This window comes from Macaca fascicularis, chromosome 6 (genome assembly GCF_037993035.2).
Source record: "Macaca fascicularis isolate 582-1 chromosome 6, T2T-MFA8v1.1".
NCBI lineage: Eukaryota > Metazoa > Chordata > Mammalia > Primates > Cercopithecidae > Macaca > Macaca fascicularis.
The window spans coordinates 80,921,384-80,941,781 of record NC_088380.1 but is presented as its reverse complement, the minus strand read 5'-3'; the positions used below and the strand labels follow the sequence as shown (position 1 = coordinate 80,941,781).

The 20,398-nt window shown below is 43.0% G+C and overlaps 1 protein-coding gene across 2 annotated transcripts; it reads right to left on the bottom strand.

The window, feature by feature from the left end:
- Nucleotides 1-3,035: 3,035 nt before the first annotated feature.
- CRHBP (corticotropin releasing hormone binding protein) lies at nt 3,036-19,707 on the bottom strand. 2 transcript variants are annotated; one of them, XM_045393899.3, is made up of 7 exons: nt 19,537-19,707; nt 19,062-19,155; nt 18,571-18,728; nt 16,576-16,786; nt 13,561-13,709; nt 9,023-9,140; nt 3,036-3,760 (listed from the first exon to the last, which is right to left on the bottom strand). In XM_045393899.3, the coding sequence occupies exons 1-7, from the start codon at nt 19,615-19,617 to the stop codon at nt 3,603-3,605; spliced, it is 969 nt and encodes a 322-aa protein (XP_045249834.1). In that variant the 5' UTR covers nt 19,618-19,707; the 3' UTR covers nt 3,036-3,602. The 2 variants fall into 2 exon arrangements, with proteins under 2 accessions (XP_045249834.1, XP_073849755.1); XM_073993654.1 differs by lacking the exons at nt 18,571-18,728; nt 19,062-19,155; nt 19,537-19,707 and adding an exon at nt 17,939-18,072.
- Nucleotides 19,708-20,398: the final 691 nt, after the last annotated feature.

Below are 20,398 nucleotides of genomic sequence, written 5' to 3'. Positions count from 1 at the left end.
TCTCTCTATTGCCCAGGCTGGAGTGCAACGGCATGATCTCCGCTCACTGCAATCTCCGCCTCCCAGGTTCAGGTGATTCTCCTGCCTCAGCTTCCCAAGCAGCTGGGATTACAGGTGCCTGCCACTACGCCCGGCAAATTTTTGTATTTTTAGTAGAGACAGGTTTTCACCATGCTGACTAGGCTGGTCTCCAACTTCCAACCTCAGGTGATCCGCCCGCCTCGGCCTCCCAAAGTGCTGGGATTACAGGTGTGAGCCACTGCTCCCGGCCTATACACTTTAAAAGAAAAAAATTAGCCACAGGTGGCATGCACCTGTGGCCCCAAATACTTGGGAAGCTGAGGTGGGAGATCGCTTGACCCCAGGAAGTCGAAGCTGCAGTTAGCTGTCACTGCGCTTTAGCCTGCACAATAGAACAAGACCCTGTCTCAAAAGAAGAAAAAAGAGAAGCATCTAGAAAATTAGATGGTGACAGTGACATAAAATCTATGAGCAAAAATGCTCGGAATTTTAGGCATGGAGGCAGGAGGAATTTGGGAAATCAGTTACTGGTTGTAGAAAGCAGAGCCCTAGACACCTAATTGGTATTTAGAAAGACCTATAGGTAGGAGTAAGAGATAAAAGTACGGCCAGACAAAAACTAACTACAATGAAATAACCAAGATTGAGAAGATTACAGAGATGGATAATGGGGCAGAAGGGCAGATTGTCCAGACAATTTATGAGATGATTTCTTCACAATCAGAATGTCAGACAAGAGCTATTCAAATTCCTCTTACCCAAGGTCAGGATTGGTCCTGGAGCAATGCAGCACCTGCAGACAGGGGTGAGCTGTGAGAAGAGATGTGTGTGAATTAGATAAATCCTGACATGATCTATCCTCAAACATTAGGATTAGGGTGAGGATTAGGGCTGGGGTTACTACACTTCTCAGTGACAGACAACAACCTTAACTAACCCTAGCTTCCTCACACATGTCCTGGAATGAAACAATATAATTGAATTAGTGCAAATCCTTCAGCGTACAAAGCAAATGTCCCAATAAGAGTACAGAGGACCCAGAATGGCATATTTGCTTAGAAGAGACAACAATAAAAATAACAGTCAATACATGTGAGACACAAGTCTTAAGCTTTAAATATATCTAACCATTTAATGTGGACAATAACCTTTTGAAGATGGCACCTTTATCCTTCTGTAAAGGTACTGTAAATTATCCAAATTTTACAGATTAAAAACTAAGGAATGGAGACTTACAAGTGACTTGCTCAAGTGAGTGGTAGAGCTGGGATTCCAAGAGGATTGGCTGCAGACTCAATGGCCTTAGCCACTACACTATACTTCCTTTCTTAGAAAGTCAAATAGTTTCATAGAAACTTTTACTCGCTTGACGGATATGCCAGTGAAGACACAACCTATAAATCTCCCCCAGAGATTTCATTTACCATTTTGTTTCCAGAAAGCTGCCCCATCCTTTTGGAACGTAGGCTAAGTAGTGGACAGTCCAAGAATAAGATGGGGACAGTTCACCAGGATGGCCATCCTCTCAAAGAATGTAAGCTTTTGTTCACCAACAAGCTTTGAAGTAAAGCATGTCACAAATGACCACAGAATGTCAGGGCTTAAGGACCACAGGAGCACCTGTCTTACCGCAGAGAGGCTAATGAGCTTGCAAAATATCCCTTAGGAACAAAAGCAAGTTTTCCTAACTTTCATGGTGAGGTGTAACGAAAAGTGCATTTTACTCAGCATGAGGGAGTCATGAAGGTTAAGAGCCAGAAACTTCTGATGGTGATAAAAGTAACTTCCTTAATTCTTGGGTTGCTAGAGGGACTGTCTTTTTTAAGAAAAGGGTTCAATCTCATACTTCATAGAATTTAGTTTCTATGAAATGAAGAATCCAATATTTTATATAACTAATCAAGAATTATAGTCATCCATCCATCCATCCATCCATCCATCCATCCATTCAAGCATTTATTCATTCATTTGCTAAAGTAGTCACTCATTCCAAAATACCTCCTGAGCCAAAACTTATGCAAAATCCTAGGTATTTGAAACACTTCCAATCAGTTGGGGTTTTTTTGTTGTTGTTGTTGTTTCTGCCTGGTTTTCAGATGTTGTGAACAAACCCAATGTATAGGGTCCCAGTATATTTCAATGAATTCCATATTAAATACGTTTCAGGAACCATAATAAGGCTATTAATTATGGCATAGTTTGAAGCTTTCATCTACTAATCCAAAGTAAAGAGTTCACTTAAAAGAATTTTCTAGCCAGGCACAATGGCTCATGCCTGTAATCCCAGCACTTTGAGAGACCAAGGCTGGTAGATCACTTGAGGTCAGGAGTTTGAGACCAGCTTGGCCAACATGGTGAAACCCTGCCTCTATCAAAAATACAAAAATTAGCCAGGCATGGTGGCACACATGTAACCACAGCTACTTGGGAGGCTAAGGCAGGAGAATTGCTTAAACCCGGGAGGCGGAGGTTGCAGTGAGGTGAGATTACACTACTGTACTCCAGCCTAGGTGACAATGCAAGACTCTGTCTCAAAAAAAGAAAAAAAAAAATTCTTTGTAGTTTTGAACCTTGCTTTTTGCTCCAAGATGTCTTTTATATACTACACACTCAGTTTTAAGCCAAACAGGGAACAAGGCTCAGTCAACAGTAAACTGCCTTCAGTATCAAAGAAGTACTCAGATTTCTGCAAATTGTGTCTATGAGAGTTGTAAGGTCCTTGCTGTCTTTGTAGAAATGTATATCGTGACAAAAACATGTATTATGAGGAGAGTGGAAAATGAATCTCTGTACCCTGCTTCCCTGCCAGGGCCAGTTAGTGTTGCTTGTGCAAACGCTGCAATTCTACCTCTACTTTAAATCATTCTATTTCAATGGCCCAGAGTTCTTCTAGCTCTAAGAAGTCCAAAATGATTTAGTTCAGCATTTGGCTCTGCACCACATGATAACATTATTTTCTGATGGTAACAAGAAAGAGGACTACTCAGGAAAGCAAATAAAGCCCAACATCAAGGTGCCAACATTCTGAATACATTTATTCATGTTTGTATTTGTGGATGGAAAATTTTTTCCATGCTACAAAGTTTTGCTAAAAACAAGTTGCTACAAATCAATAAATAACTGCTATAGCTATTGTAACAGAATAATAAATAGAAAATAAACAGATGCAACTACTTTGCTATATACAAGACTTTTTCCTGTTATAAAACTAATAAAAGTGCTGCCGCTTTTCTTTCTTTATTTTCCCTTGAGATACAATATTTTTATTGCACGTTGCTTTGTGCTTGTCTTACCAGTTTCAGGTTCGTAGCACATCAAAGAATTACAAACATTTCCATTTAGAACAATGATCCTACTAATCAGGTGCTTATTTTCTGCCATGTGTTCATTTACAGATTACAAACATAAAAGAAGCAAAGTACAAAAATTAATGCATATGTGTGTGTGTGCACGCGCACGCGCTCAAGCCTGGGAATACAGACTGGTATGAAAGGCTTTTAACTAGTTGTGCATCAAAATCATACACAATGGCCATTAAAAACTCACTTAGCTATCAGCATGTAAATCATTGGGTTGGTTATTCAAAGATCAGACAAACAGAATTCCCCGATACTGTTTCCATTTGGGTTTTCCAGCTCGTATGGTTCCAGCTGACGATACTCAAAAGTCACACGATTTATGTGTTTTCCACTGGAGACCATGCGCACCACAGTGTTGTCACAGCCAACTTTCATTTGGGCTATAATGGATGGAAAAGATAAAAGTTTCCCAGCAGGTTAGAAACCACACAGTCATTTAAACGATGGGATCACTTAAACACAATGAAAGCAAGGAGACGTATCTTCCTCTCAGGTACTCAAACTACGCATCTACTATCAGTTGAAATGTTTTTGTTTCATTTTTATTATAACATAATTAGTTACAGAATAGTGTAATTGAATTCAGTCTTTCCACTCATGTGCAAGAACACTATTAGAAAAATAAAACTAGCTGGAAAGAGGAAAGATGTTTCCTCGGCCTTTTTTGCCTGCAAAGCCTGAGTGGTAAAGGCAGGCAAAGAAAATCAGTCTGGCGTGTGCACAGTTGCTTGGGTTCCGGGTTCGCGGTGGAAACAGTACTGCCCTCTAAGCACAGGTCGGAAATTTGCCGTGGCAATTTTTGGTTGTCACCAGATCTAGGGTTGCAAGGGGCATTTAGTGGGGGCTAGAGGATAGAATGTACTGCGGGACATTTATGTAGACCAAAAAAAAAAAAAAAAATGACCTGTTTATCATTTTCTGAATTTAAACAAAAACTCTGTTTTATACATAAACAAAAAGATCATTTGCATGGTATAGATATACACTGCACATACTAGTTTTTGTTCTATTATCCACTTACAACTTTTCTCTGATTTTTTCTGTACCACTTATATGAAATGGCTTCTGATATCCTTGCTTCTCTTAACTCCAATCTTATTCGGCCGGGTGCAGTGGCTCATGCCTGTAATCCCAGCACTTTGGGAGGCCGAGGTGGGGAGATCAGGAGGTCAGGAGTTTGAGACCAGGCTGGCCAACATAGTGAAACCCTGTCTCTACTAAAAATACAAAAATTAGCCGGGCATGGTGGTGTGCGCCTGTAGTCCCAGCTACTCGGGAGGCTGAGGCAGGAGAATGGCTTGAACCTGGGAGGTGGAGGTCATGGTGGGCCGAGATCACACCACTGTACCCCAGCCTGGGGAACAGAGTGAGACTCCATCTCAAACAAACAAACAAGAATCCAGTCTTATTCATTATTTGTGTAAGATCTGACAACTTTTGTATCTCTTCTGTATGGGTTATATACTGAAACTCATATCATTTTCATTAAGAATTCCTTTCCTTTTATTTATGCAGCCTCAAGCTGGTTCCTGAGGCAAGATTTATCTGCCAGCAACAATTGTTTCTGCTGTTTTAGTTTTCTCAATCTTCCTTTTCCTCACTTTGTCTCTATAAGGTGTTTTCAAATTTTAAGAAATGCTATCATTGTCCTTGTGTAATGGGTACCACTCAAACACGTACCTGGATTTAAATAAAGTAAACAGTTCAACAGAGTTATTGAGATAAAAGACAATTTGATGACGTAATAAATAAAAGCCCTATAATCATTTTAATATAAGTACCAGGGAGTCTAGTTAAGCTTCTACCAGGAGGTCCAAATTTATTTCTCTTTTCCTTTCTTTTCTTTTTCAATTTTTTTTTTTTTTTTTTTTTTTTTTGTGGCAGGGTCTTGCTCTGTCATCCAGGCTGGAGTGCAGTGGTGCCATCTTGGCTCACTGCAACCTCTGCCTCCCAGGTTCAAGCGATTATTCTGCCTCAGCCTCCCCAGTAGCCAGGATTACAGTTGTGTGCCACCACACCAGGCTAATTTTTGAATTTGAGTAGAGACGAGGTTTCACCATGTTAGCCAGGCTGGTCTCGAACTCCTGACCTCGAGTGATCTGCCTGCTTCAGCCTCCCAAAGTGTTAGGATTACAGGTATGAGCCACCACACCCAGCCAAATTTATTTTTCATTAAACAATTTGGAGGCCATTCTTTTTCTGATCTTACTCTGGACTTTAATCTTTATAACATGTCCTATTTTCTTTACTTGAGTATTATTTATTATTTTGAACTAATTCCTAACAAAATCCAATGTAAAGGGCAGGGTCCCTAATAGTTCAACACTGAACAGCTCGGGAGGGGCTCATGGAAACATGATAAAGAAAGAAAAGAATTAAGGCAGCAGAACAGGGTCTGGAAGCAGGAAACTTGAGGTAATTCATGCTGAATCAAGGAAAACCACCAAGGCCTGGTGGCAGGGAAACTGAGACCAATTCGTGCTGACTCCCCAAAGCTGGAGCAAAAGGAAAACACCTGGGTCTGGGGGCCGAGAACCTAAGGCCAATTAATGCAAACTTCCTAAAGCTGAACCAAAAGGAAAAACTGCGTCTCCCCCAAGCCTGAGTAGTGAAGGATCAAAGGCTAGTCTCCCTACAACTCTCCCCTTCCACCACATCTCGCAAGGAAAGGGAGAGTGCCTTGGACTGGCCGTGGGCCAAGCATGGGCTATCTCTTCATCTGCATAGGGTGCCAATTCACCTCAGCCTTTAGCCACAAACCAAATCCTTCATCCAGAAAAGGGGTAATTGATAAGAACCTCAAAAGGCCAGGCGCAGTAGCTGATGCCTGTAATCCCAGCACTTTGGGAGGCTGAGGTGGGCAGATCACCTGAGGTCAGGAGTTCGAGACCAGCCTGACCAACGTGGAGAAACCCCATCTCTACTAAAAATACAAAATTAGCCAGGCGTAGTGGCACATGCCTGTAATCCCAGCTACTTGGGAGGCCAAGGCAGGAGAATCGCTTGAACCCAAGAAACAGAGGTTGCAGTGAGCCGAGATCGCACCATTGTACTCCAGCCTGGGCAACAAGAGCGAAACTCCGTCTCAAAACAAAAGAAAGGAGTACTTGAAACCCAGAAAACTTTTGTAACTGGGCCCTTGAGCCACTTGCTAGGGTCCACTCCCACCCGTGGAGTGCTTTGTCCCTTTAATAAATCCCTGCTTTGGCTACTTCATTCCTGTGTTTCATTCCTTTGTTACTTGGTGCGTTCTGTCCAATTCTTTGTTCAAAACACCAAGAACCTGGACAACTTGCAGTCAAGGCCCTCCTTCCAGTAATGGAATAAAGTCTGAAATGAACCAAACAGTGATATGATTAAAGCCTTAAAATATCTTAAAAGTGGTTTCAGTTACCTAGGTAATATAGGCAAAAGTGGTTTTCCAGCTTTAGAATCACCTTTTTTGCCAATTCAAGTTATATCACTCAAGCAGAAAAATTACTTTGGCTTCAATTATCTAAATTTAAAGGCCTGATTGTTTTTTAATCCTTGTCTTACCGTTTAACCCAGCTGAGGTATATCTCCTCAAAGGTGCTCTCCAATCATGAGCAGGGAAGTAATTCAGTACCTCAGATCGTTCACCCAAAAGGCTGGAGAGGCTGAATGCACTGACAGTTTAAACCAGGGCTCAAGTGTCAATTAGCATTAGAGAATCCTCTAGTTTTCAGCAAAGTGGAATTTGAGAAATCTTTTGCCTTTACCTTGCTTGGAAAGCTTGCTTTGAGCCCACTCCTGCCTTAAATCTCATCTGAAACTTTTAGAATACAGTATATCTGGGGGAGGGTAGACTGCATATCAGGCTTTAGTGCTGACTTTTGTATAATCCAGCCTCTGGTATCCTCGGGAGATTGGTTCCAAGATGCTCCCCATCCCACAGATACCAAAATCCACAGATGTTCAAGTCCCTTATGTAAATGGCTACCTTTTACCTTTACCTATTTCCATGCAAACTACACACATCCTCCCATATACTTTAAATCATCTGTAGATTACCTATAATACCTAATACAATGTAAAAGCAATGTAAATAGTTGTCATACTCTATTTTTTTGTGTGTTTTTTTTTTCCTGATTATTTCCTTTTTTATTTTATGGAGGTATGGTCTGTTGACCAGGCTGGTCTCAAACTGTTGGGTTCAAGCAATCCTCCTGCCTCAAACTCCCAAAGTTCAGGAATTACACTGAAAAATTTTTTTTTTTTTTTTAAGACAGAATCTCTCTCTGTTACCCAGGCTGGAGTGCAGTGGCACAATCTCAGCTCACTGTAAGCACCACTGCCCTGGTTCAAGCAATTCTGCTGCTTCAGCCTCCTAAGTAACTGAGACTACAGGTGTGCACCACCATGCCTGGCTAATTTTTTTGTATTTTTAGTAGAGATAGGGTTTCACCATATTGGCCACGCTGGTCTCGAACTCCTGACCTCAGGTAATCCGCCCGCTTTGGCCTCCCAAAGTGCTGTGATTACAGGCGTGAGACCCTGCACCCTGCCTACATTGAGTATTTTCTATTTGCAATTGGTTGAATCCATGTATGGGGAACCCACAGTTAAGGAGAGCTGACTCGATGTTAATTCTATTTTAGAAATGTTTTGTCCATCATCAACTCAGAGACAGAAAATACTGGTGGTGTGGCCTGGTTTTAATTATTACAGGTAACAGCTGATCGAGAGGACTGTCTGCTTTGCAGCATCATTGCCTAGCTGGTTAATGATCTGCTGTGACAGGAGAGGGAGGAGGCTACAGTCAGAATTAACCGAGATTAGAGACTGCTGTTCTTCTGTTTTGTCGCTTTAATGATAATCTAGGGCTCCTGTGTCGAAGTAAAGCTGTGGGAGTGACCTTTACAGTAATGTTTGATGACTCCTCTCCCCGCCTCCCCCAGACTTCATTGAGCTGTTTGGTCATGAAGTCATGAAGTCCCATCCATCCTCACCTGACATGAGCATAATAAAGTGAAAATCCTCACTTGTCTCTGACATAGATCTGGTTCTATCTGGCATATGCTGTGCCAAATAAACCAGTCTTCTATTACTGGTGACCGCTTTTAGATTTCAGAATTTACCTCTGTGTTACACTGGCCTTTGAGAGGCTAGTTTAGCCGTTAAGAAGTTATAGACTTTTAGCAGTTCTAAGAATTTCTAATAAAGCTTATCACTTTGTTGTTTATTTACTGTGAGTAACACACACACATACATACACATATATAAAAAACAGTTACTTCATTATTATCCTATCACTAACTGATGATACATCTACTATTTGAACCATAAGTGTTTCAGTTAGTAGATAAACTCTTTAGTCTCCAGAAAATGAAAGCAGGGACCCCCAAGAAAATGGAAAGAAAGCAGATTTTAAAAGCTTTGTCTTTTTCATAGTTTTACTTAAGGCCAACCTTTATTGCTTCATAGGTTTCTCTCCCGATGTCAGATATTTTGGTAAAGATACTGATGTTATACATAACCTCAAATCCTCATACTGGCTCAGTGTGAAAAGTTGAAGATTTTTTTGGTGAAACTCACCTTCCAATGTAGAAAATATTGGGGGATAGATTATTTTTTTTTTAATCTTAATAAGCACATACATAATAATCAAAGAAATACCTCACCCGGGCCATGAAAGGGGTAGCAGAGATCAGCTAAAGGTATCATCTTGGAAGGGTCCAATCCAGTTCCTCCCAGCAGCTCCACAAAGTCTCCTATTCCCTCACAACCTGCTGAGGATTTCTAAGGGAATAAAGCAGCAGAGAAAGACACATTTAAACCAATTACAGAAGTCAAACCATTTGACCAACAGCGGGTCCATGAATTCACTCAATCAGCCCTCAACATCCTGGCAATACCGTTTAATTTAACATCTGGGACTCCGGAAATTAAAAGACGTTTAAAAGAGAAAAAATCATAAAAATTGCTTTTCTAAATCAGTTGAGTAATCATTTTTTTTAGAAATGTGTGTACATGTTTTTTTCATTTTTTTTTAAGCTCAAGGACTGGAATGATAAAATGGAAATCTGTAAACGCCATATAAGATGCACGGAAATTGAACCAAAAAATACTTTACTTTTCAAATCATTTGGACATACATACTGAATCATTCGAATTTCTTAATGCACGCAGTCACAGTTAAGTGAAGTCAAATACCTACATTTTATAAATAGGGCTTTCACATCCGTTTTTCCTTCACCTCATCTCTTCTTCTTTGTAAAGGAACTTTGTGTGCTATTGGAACACATCATTTCTACCAATAAAAATTTTGATTAATTATAAGTATGTTAAAGAAATAATAAAACCCTGATTTGGGGCTCAAGTTAGCTACAGTTACCATGATCTTTCTCCTTTCAACTAAAACAAGTTTATTTCAAGCTACTCAAAAGAATTCATTCTAAAGCTCTGTGTGGTCCACCATGATCACCTTCTCCTGCTTCCCTTCATTTTTTTTTTTTTTAAATTTTGTAGAGATGGGTCCTTGATATGTTGCCCAGGCCAGTCTTGAACTCCTAACCTCAAGGGATCCTCCTGCCTCGGACTCCCAAAATACTGGGATTACAGGCACGAGCCACCTCACTCAGTCTTTTCAGCTTTTCCATACTGTCTTGTCCACAGCAATCCCCCTGCCTTACTTTCCAACACAAACAAAGCAACCACTCTCAGTCCCAAAAGTACTTTGAGCCCCCATCTCCCATGATCAGGGCAGTCTCACAAGTATGCCACCTGTGCAACCACATAAATTCAGTGCCTAGAAGGGCTCTATGCTTGGTTTAATGCTCTGCTGCATTTTAATAAAACTGTAATAAGGGCTCTCACATTTTCATTTGTACTGGTCCCCACAATTTTGCCTGTAATCCTCTTCTTCATTGAAGTGTGCTCATTAAGAGATCTAGTGGTATGTGACAAGGTGCTCAGTACTTAACTAGATAGACCTTAACACATAGGAACCAAAATCTAAAATAGAGAACTTAAAACACACACACACACACATAAGCACACACACATTCAGGCATTTAGAAGGGCACTGACAGGCATGGTGGCTCATGCCTGTAATTCCAGCACTTTGGGAGGCCAAGGCAGGTGGATCATTTGAGGTCAGGAGTTCGAGACCAGCCTGGCCAACATGGTGAAACCCCATCTCCACTAAAAATACAAAAATTAGCCAAGTGCGGTGGCACACCTGTAGTCCCAGCTACTCGAGAAGCTGAGGTAGGAGAATCAGTTGAACCTGGGAGGCAGAGGTTGCAGCGAGCCAAGATCATGTGCCACTGCACTCCAGCCTGGGCAACAGAGTGAGACTCTGTCTCAGAAAAAAAAAAAAAAGAAGGGCATTGAAATACAACTGGAACTAAACAGCAAATTGGAAAATAACATAATGGCAACTGCTTCACTAATGAGCAGGGGTAGGTGGGGATATCTATTTTTAAAGGGCCTACCTACTATGTGCTGGGTTTGATGCTTAGAGGCTTTATATATAATTGCATCAAATGATGAAATAGAGGTTTAATTAGCCCCACTGTATACAGGGCTTCATGTTCTTGTACTGAGAGTGGAATAAGCAATTTATCAGTAAAGGAAAAAAACCTTAATTGCCTTTCCCTTGAGTAGAGGACGTCCAGGAGGAACATCTCTTAAGACTAAATTTTCCACTTAGTTTTATAGGTTCCAAAATTCAGCAGGTGCTGTTACAGGGAAAAAGGCAGACTCAGGAGAGAGAAGTGGGAAATAAAGAAGCTAGAAAGAAATAGAAACTAAAGTGAGGGGGACAAAACAAAGAAACAAGAAAGTTAGGTGCACTTATTCCTTGCTATTCAACGATTTTTCTCCCTTCTTTGCAAACCTCTCAGCTTTTCTTACAATGTTAGAAACTGAGTTATGTGGGGACCTCTGAAGTTCAGTTCCTCAACAGTGATTCCCTAAATTTCTTTGTTGAGGTTCTAAGCCACTGCTATCTTTTGCCTAGCCCACAATAATGTACCAAAAAAGTACTTGGCCAGGAGCAGTGGCTCATGCCTGTAATCCCAGCACTTTGGGAGGCCGAGGCGGGCAGATCACAAGGTCAGGAGTTCGAGACCAGCCTGGCCGATATGGTGAAACTCTGTCTCTACTAAAAATACAAAACAAAACAAAACTAGCCAGTTGTGGTGGCTCATGCTTATAATCCCAGCTACTCGGGAGGCTGAGGCAGAAGAATTGCTTGAACCTGGGAGGTGGAGGTTGCAGTAAGTTGAGATTGCACCTCTGCACTTCAGCCTGGGTAACAGAGCAAGACTCCATCTCAAAAAAAAAATAAAAAAAAGAAGTACTTATATTCCTTGTACCAAATGTAAGACCCTCACACCAACTCAATGTGCAAAATTGAAGGTGTTTGGTTTTGGTTTTGTTTATTTTGGTGGAACTCATCTTCCAATACATAGAAATCTGGGAGGTTTAAGAAAATAATCTTGATAGATACATTAATAATAACTAAAGAAACATGTCACCAGGGCCATGGAAAGGGTGGCATGGCCCGACAGCCCATTCATTGCATGGAAGGCACAGTGACATTTTAGACAGCGTACATCAGATCATGTTGCTTTCCTCCCTGAACCTCTTCAGTGGTTTACCACTGCACTTAAAATAAACTTAAACTCCCTAATGTGGCCTGCAGGGCTCACCACACTCTGGCCCTGCCCATCTCCCTGAAGCTGTCTTATGCCAATCCTCCTCTTCCTTCCATTTCTGGAATCCAGCAAGCCCATTCCTGCCTCTGAGCCTCTGCACTGTTCCCTCTGCTCCCTGTTCTCACAGCTGCTGGCTCCTTCTGATCACTCAGGTCTCACTTCTCAAAAGGTTTCTTTCCTGACCACTTTATCACAAGTAGCCCCCTGCCTCTCCATCCACCCCCATGCTCCCAGTTACTGTCTACCACACTATTCTGCTGCATTTTCTGTATAGCACTTACCACCATTTGAAATACATGGCAGTTTTGCCTGTCTCATCCCACTTGAATGCACAGTCCCTGTGAGCAGGACCTGTCTTGTTTATTGCTAATTTCCAGCATCTACAATAGTGCCTGGCACATGCTAAGCACTCAAAAAATATTTTGTGAAGAAGCAGATGCCTAAAACACTATAGGCTCTAAATTGTTTGGGAGGAAACACCAAGATTACCCCGATAGCCCCAATAACTAAAATTCAGATCTCCCAGTCTGTGCTCACACCTTTCATCTTCTATATTTTACATCAAAAATGACATACAAATATCGAGCCAGTAAGACTATACCAAAGATACCCAAAAGGGTCCTTATCAAAGGACTATTCTTCCACTAAGAAAAAAGCAGGCACTAATCCATGAATTTAGGGCTTAAAGGAAATTGGATATACTCCTTTTTTCAGTCCTAGTTCTATTTATTTGGTTGTCACTAAAATCTGTCTGATTAGGAATTATGACTGCCTTTGATAGCAGCAAATACATGAGTTATCTTAACCTAGTCATGTGAGAAAGTAAAAGGAAATGAGGATGACTCAGAGGGAAAATGCTGCCAGTGCAAGAAAATGCGGTCAAACTCAGCATGAATTTTAAGGTCCATACAGAAGTTTATTCGAAAATAAGTTGATAGGGATTATCCGCTAATATTTTTTAGGCAAAATGTATTGAGTTAAATGTCATGCCAAATACTTTTCAAAGCTTTACCGTATTTTGCAATCTAAAAATCCAATTTTGTATTTTATGCTACAGTTAGCACTCCTTCACAACACAGTTCTGTCAATGAGATACTTCCTTATGTCAAAAGAAAATTCCAATAATCAGAAAAACAGCTGTGTAGATGACTCACACTACGTTCTGCTAGGAGAGAATTTTTGTAAAAGAGGCAAGCACAAGAGAGTTCAATTGTAATTATATACCACAACTTTACCAGTTGAAAACATTTCTTACATCACAAGGAAAGTATTCAAGTAGTCAGAAGGGGCACCTGAGTATGCAACTTGCCGCACAACTGAAATAGAAGAGGGGCTTAGTCAAAGCAGCTAGGGCAAACACGTGTGAGATTTAAGAGCTCATCAGAGCGACGTACTACGCCAATTTGCTAGTGTCCAGGTTTGCCCTGTATGATTGCTTCTGCTCTGATTAAAGCTCTGGCCTTATCAAATGGTTAGGAAACAAGCAAACAACTCACCTTTAACTGAAGACCATTTACGTGTCCCAGGGTGAGATCAGATATTTTGATCACCACAGGATAAATGATGGAGAAGCTGCAGTTTCGATGCTGGTGTGGAACGACCAGGGTAAACTTTCCATTTGGAGTCTGAGAAATGACATTGCAGGCTTTGTAGAAAGGAAAAAAAAAAACAACGAAAATTCATGTTTCCATTTCCATTACTTGGTTTGCTGGGTTTTTATAGACATTTATTGTATCTTATTCTAGGACTCCTGTTCATGATCTAGGGCCTTCTGCCCAGGAAGAGAGCATATATACCACAAAAACAATTTGGAGACAGAAAGGATTTGGGGAACAAAAACCATCAGTGACACATGGATATTGTCAGGAGGCCCTGGGCTGTGAGGGGGCTTCTAATGTTAATCTTAGGGGGTTACCTTGTTTATAACAATCAGAAGACATAATTCAGCACCCAAACAAATACTAGCTAGTATTAGTTCTAGGAGCACTTGAGTTAACTGGAGTTCAGCTTAAAGCTAGGAATGTGGAAAAATCAAGGCTTAATGGTGAGTCCAAAATTCAAACTCTATTTTCAAATAATAAAGTAAATAATTAATTTTAAGTATTTTCTTTTTCATTCTTATTTCTTTTCCTTTTTAAAAAAATTTTTAATTTTTAATTAAAACTTTTTATCTTTATTTTAAGACTTGGGGCCTAGGATGCAGCTGAGCAGCTTCACCATGGCCCTGGGCTTATTTTAAGTATTTTTCTTTTCTTTTCTTTTTTTTTCTAAGGCGGAATCTTGCTCTGTCACCCTGGCTAGAATGCAGGGGCGTGATCTCAGCTCACTGCATCCTCCGCCTCCCGGGTTCAAGTGATTCTCCTGCCTCGGCCTCCTGAGTAGCTGGGATTACAGACATGTGCCACAACATCCGGGTAATTTTTGTATTTTTAGTAGAGACAGGGTTTCACCACGTTGGCCAGGCTGGTCTCGAACTCCTGACCTCAAGTGATCCACCTGCCTCGGCCTCCCAAAGTGTGGGATTACAGGAGTGAGCCCCCACACCAGGCCTATTTTAAGTATTTTTCTAATAGTGAGAAAATAGGCTGAGAAAAAAAATGAAAGACAGTAGTCTTAAGGCTGATAAATATTTGCTGCATGTTAAGTGATAAGTTAACTAAAAGGTGCATTTTTAATGTTTCTTTTACTCCCAAGAACTTCTACAATTTTTTGTTTTATATCTCAAATCTAAATTTACAATACATTGGCCGGGAGTGGTGGCTCATGCCTGTAATCCCAGCACTTTGGGAGGCTGAGGCGGGTGGATCACGAAGTCAGGAGTTCATGACCAGCCTGGCCAAGATGGTGAAACCCCGTCTCTACTAAAAACACAAAAATTAGCCGGGCGTGGTGATGGGCGCCTGTAATCCCAGCTACTCGGGAGGCTGAGGCAGAGAATTACTTGAACCCGGGAGGCAGAGGTTGCAGTGAGTCGAGATCGCACCACTGCACTCCAGCTTGGGTGACAGAGCAAGACTCCGCCTCAAATAAGTAAATAAATAAATCTACAATACATTAATTAGTCTAGATATGAAACTAGAAGCATCAGAATTTGTACTTTTTTTTCTGATTACCGGATGAATCAACATTGATCAGAACAGATCAGAAACACCTCTTGCCTCCTTTTCATATTTTTAATTATACTTACTTTCAAAAAGAACTGAAATTCCTTGATGGTTCTAGGAAGTTTCTTTTTTTAATATACTTTTTAAAAAGTTTTAATACAGACAGCGTCTCACTTTGTGGGCTAGCCTGATCTTGAACTCCTGGGCTCAAGTGATCCTCCTGCCTTGGCCTGTAATCCTGCTAGGATTACAGGCATGAGCCACTACTGGCCCAGGAGGTTTCTGATTTCTAACTAAACAAAATATAGGGGAAACTCTTTATTTTGTCTTCTAGAATTATTCTATTGCAGTCCTCAGGAAGAGTCTTTTTGAGGGGCTGTTTCAAAAATTCTTTTGTTTTTTCAGAACTAGAAATCAAAAGATCAGTAGTACGTTATTCTTTGGCAGATTAGGCCCCATCTTTCAGCCACACGAAATGTTAATATTAATTCTATTGTATGCAAAAATGAGCGATATGTGTTCCTTTTCTAATTTTTTAAACAGATTTTTTTCTTAATGGGGAAAAAAACAATTAGCAGATGAGTAAACTCATTGCAAGCTCTGCCTCCCGGGTTCACACCATTCTCCTGCCTGAGCTTCCTGAGTAGCTGGGACTACAGGCGCCCATCACCACACCCGGCTAATTTTTTGTATTTTTAGTAGAGACGGGGTTTCACTGTGTTAGCCAGGATGGTCTCGATCTCCTGACCTCATGATCCACCTGCCTCGGCCTCCCATAGTGCTGGGATTACAGGCGTAAGCCACCGCCTAAGTAAACTCATTTTTATAAAGATAATATGCTTTAGGCCGGGGCTGTTCAGTTGTGTAGCATAAGCTACATGTGTGTCCATCAGAAACGAACTAAATTAGAGTGGTGGGCTCAGAATCAGAAGGTAACATTGAGATGCTGTAATCCAACCCTCTGGTCAGGGCATGATATCTGTCTACCACATTCAGGCACAGGCTGAAAGACATGGAGACTTTCAAGCCTGTGCCTGAATATCTCTAAGCCTGCAACTTTATATCCGATCCCTCAAGCTTATCCTGGATTAGTGAAATGCCTTGGAAGATTAAAGCTTATCACTAAATGCATCGTAGAACCTGAGGAGCTCAGAGCAAGACTTTGGAGAAAAGATTGAATTGTACTCACCATAAATTAGTATACTACCTAACCTGGGAAATAAATTTAAAACTGTGGTTTGATATTCATAATAAAGAATAGAAACTATCCTTTAGGTCATTTCTAATTACAAAAAAATTTCCATTCAAATCATTCCTCAGTTCAAATTTCTTTAAGTCTGTGCAATGATACTACTTTCAAAAAGCAGTCTGACTCCCAAGTTCTGTCTTTTGACTGAGAACACTTACGAAAGAGGTTGGGGTCTGTCTTTATGGTTAATGTGAATCCATTTCCTGGTTCACGGACTCGGAAGAAGATCATGGCCACATTCTGGGAAGATCTGATGCTCCTCCTGCTAAGACCAGTCTCACAGAAATCTATGTACCGCTCAGCTGCGGGGAGAGGATGATCCTGGGAACTGGGGAACTTCTCCCCCTTGAGAATCCAACCATCAAATACCTTTGAAAAAAAATACAGACATAGATGCTATCATTTCCATCAGCTCCTGAAGTCTGAAGAGAGTTGAAAAGGGGGAAAAAGTCATCCACCAATGGGCCTTTAGTCATAAGTGAGAATTGACAGTCCACACTCTGCCTGCTTGCTTTTCATTTGTATATATTGGACTGTGAGGGTTGTTTGCAAGTAATAGTATTAATTAATTTTTATAAGCCTTAAAGCTTCCAAAGTAAGTAAACTTCCTTATACTTTATCATTTCAACCACTTTGGTAAATAAAACCACAGCCAATGTACATTTTTACCTTGGTCATATTTTCTACCTCTCACCTTCAGAAGAATCCCACAAAAGCATAATTTGGGTTTCGTGCAGCTTCTCTCTTTCCTCTAGTCATGAAATGTGAACAAAATATCTTGAAAATAGATAGCAAAAGGCCGGGCGCGGTGGCTCAAGCCTGTAATCCCAGCACTTTGGGAGGCCGAGACGGGCGAATCACGAGGTCAGGAGATCGAGACCATCCTGGTTAACACGGTGAAACCTCGTCTCTACTAAAAATACAAAAAAACTAGCCGGGCGAGGTGGCGGGCGCCTGTAGTCCCAGCTACTCGGGAGACTGAGGCAGGAGAATGGCGTAAACCTGGGAGGCGGAGCTTGCAGTGAGCTGAGATCCGGCCACTGTACTCCAACCTGGGCGGCAGAGCGAGACTCCGTCTCAAAAAAAAAAAAAAAGAAAGAAAAGAAAATAGATAGCAAAATAAAAAACTGGAGCAGCAACTTTACCTGCTAATGGCTATATACACCCATTTTTCTCATTTTTTTTTATATCATCACATATTATTTTAAAATGTCAAGAACTGCTTCAACAGCCAGGCAATGATGGCTGGTATACTACCTGGGACATTTTTCCTTCACTTGTTAAAGTTTACAGTTGAACAAAGGGTCAGAGTCTATTGACTTGACCCTCAAAATCACCACAGGTCTCCAGTTTAATGAGTCCAATCTAGTCCACATTAGCAAAATTACCAACAACCCAGCTACAAATTATTTCTAACGCATGTGACAGGTTCCAAAATAATCCTACTTTGGAGATGTTAATCATGATTATTTTAATTGGACAGTAGAGCTCCATCAGCCATCCCACTCTGCCCTGTTATACTTATGGAGTCTGACGACTGGAATCATGGAGGCAGTGAGCTTGGGGGTCTTGTCCTCCCCTCCCACCTATCTCCATCTAGATGCCCCCTCGGCAGCCAGTCCCCTCCTGCTCCAAAATCGGGTCACCGGCGCACTGAAGACAGCCTCTGTGCGCCAAGCGTGGACCAGCAGGAGCGAGGCGGGATCAGATGTGAGACGTGTGGGGCGGGCCTTCTAACCAAGACGGCCCGCTTGGTGGACCGCAGCGCTCGAGCTTGTTGGTTTTTAATCATATTTCATCGGCCCCGGATTGCGTCGCAGCGTTCTGCGCTGCGAGTTCAAGTCTAGAAGTTCCCCGGGCCTCGAAAGCGCCTAGAAGGGAATGTAAACCATGGCAGCGTCCAGAGGCACCGACCGGAGCCCTACTGGATGTGTGTGGCACGAGGTCTTCGGGTAAGGGCGAGATTCTCGCCGTGTGGGGGTCCTCGAGCGCGCCTCTCCCACTCGGGCACCAGCGAAGCGTCTAAGAATTGCCACCGGCTACCCACGCTCGGCAGCCCCACGCTGGTTACAATGCCCCAGCCCTTTCCAACCCTCCCGTGCCGCCTCCCAACCCCCTCCCCCGGCTAGGCTGGTGGGCCGTGGGCGCCTCACCTTCAGGAAGTCGCCGCCCTGACAGTCGATGGAGACCTGGTCGTAGTGGATGGTGATGAACTCCTCGGGCTCGCCGATGAAGAAGGCGGCGCAGTGCAGCTGCGGCCGGTCGGCGGTGAAGGTGAACTGGCCCTGGAGGCTCAGCATGTCCAGGCACCCTGGGGGAGGAGGGCACGGGGCAATAAGTCCCGGGCTGCAGCCGCCTCGGCGCCAGCCTCGGGCGGCCCCTCTCCGCGCGCCCCATTCCCGGGCTCTGTAGCGCCCGGCGCTCCGACTTCCAGCCTCGGCTGCGCTGGGTTCCCGCGCCCGTGGCGCGCCACCTCCTTCCCCTCTTGGAGCGCCTCCGCGGACCGATCCTTAGCGAGGGGGCCGCGCCCCTGGCGGTTCCGGCCACCCCCTTACCCAAGATGCCCGCGAGCCCCCTGCCCTCCGCACAGAGTCCCAGCTTCCCCGCGTCCCGGGCGCCCGCGAGCCGGGCAGCCTCGACTCACGCAGAGCGCGGCGGTACGGCTGCTCCCCAGCCAGCTCCCGCTTCAGGTTGGCGCTGAAGAGCAGGAAAGGATCATAGTCCGCCGCTTCCCGCAGCTGGCAAGGAACATGGGTCAGTCCGGAAAAGTTCAAGGGCTGGGGATAAAAAAGGGGGCCAGGAGCGGGGCACCCTCCCTGCCACTCAGCATAGCAAATAAAGAGAGAGGGGTAATATTTTCCCGTGTCGGGAGAAGATGGGAAGGTCTTAGACCCTCTCCATCAGGCCGGGGCATCCCCAGCGGCCAGAGGCAGGCAGGCAGTCTGGGATGCTCAGAGGCAAGGATGGAGAACAGGACAGGGGAAACCAGGGGCAAGAGAGCATCCAGCAGAGAGGGAAGAAACAGCGAACCCCAAAAGGCTGCTAGCAGAGGCAGCCTGCCTGCCGCCTAGGGCTAACACGCAAGGAAGGTGAGATGGGTCAGTCCAGGGTCGGCTCACCTCTAGGTACCGGCTTTCCCCTCTTAGAGCCGTCAGGAAGATGAGAATGAAGTGACACTGAAGTTTGAAGTTGGGCGACATGCTGGCCTTGCCTCTGCAGCTGCTGTGCTCTGCTCCGGAGGTCCTGGGCTTTCCTTCCCACACCCTCGCGCAGACTGAGAGCTAGAAGCTGGTAGGGTCCCTTAGCTGGGTCTCTTTTATAGAGCAGTGGGGAGCGGAGGCTCTCTGCCCCTTAGCTGATCAGAGCTCAGTAACCATGGGTTACCCTGTCTCATTGACAAAGTACGTGGCGATGACGAGGGTCCAGCTCTCAGCCACAAATTTTCAGCGTGGCCCAGCATTATTCACCAAGAATGATTTCAGTCACTACAACTTAGTGCACTAAAGTGTTGGAGAATGAGGCGGAGACAAAGAATAAGGGAGGGCATTTTGTTGACCTGCCAAATGCTACATTATACTTTTCTGTGGGCATTCAGGGAATTTTCCATTTTGCAAATCAAAGTGACAAAGTTACATACATGCATAAAATAGCCAAACACATACAGCCTATATTTTGCAGCCTCATCACATAACCTTGGATGAAACCATGCTAGAAGTTGTCAAAGAATTTAGTATTCATGCAATTACTCATGCCTCTCAGTAAGAAACTTGAGGCATTTTCAGCTTTAAAGAGAGGTGGAACAGAAGCAAAAGTCTGATTTTGCAGAATATTGCAGTAATGCAATTATAAGCTTTCTTCCTGCCCCTTACTCTGCTTTATCCTGGTCCAGTTTCTTACAGGCATTTCTTTCATGGAAAACTAACTCTGGTGTCAGTGGACTTCTGGATTTTAGCTGAGCTCTGTCACTTGACCTGAATGTTT

Excerpts from the sequence above, each read along its gene's own strand:
- CRHBP (XM_045393899.3), bottom strand. The coding sequence starts at position 19,617 with ATGTCGCCCAACTTCAAACTTCAGTGTCACTTCATTCTCATCTTCCTG. Across the intron at positions 18,729-19,061 it reads GCCGTACCGCCGCGCTCTGC|GGTGCCTGGACATGCTGAGC; the intron begins GTGAGTCGAGGC and ends CTCCTCCCCCAG. Across the intron at positions 3,761-9,022 it reads CTACCCCTTTCATGGCCCGG|CCCAAATGAAAGTTGGCTGT; the intron begins GTGAGGTATTTC and ends CATCCATTATAG.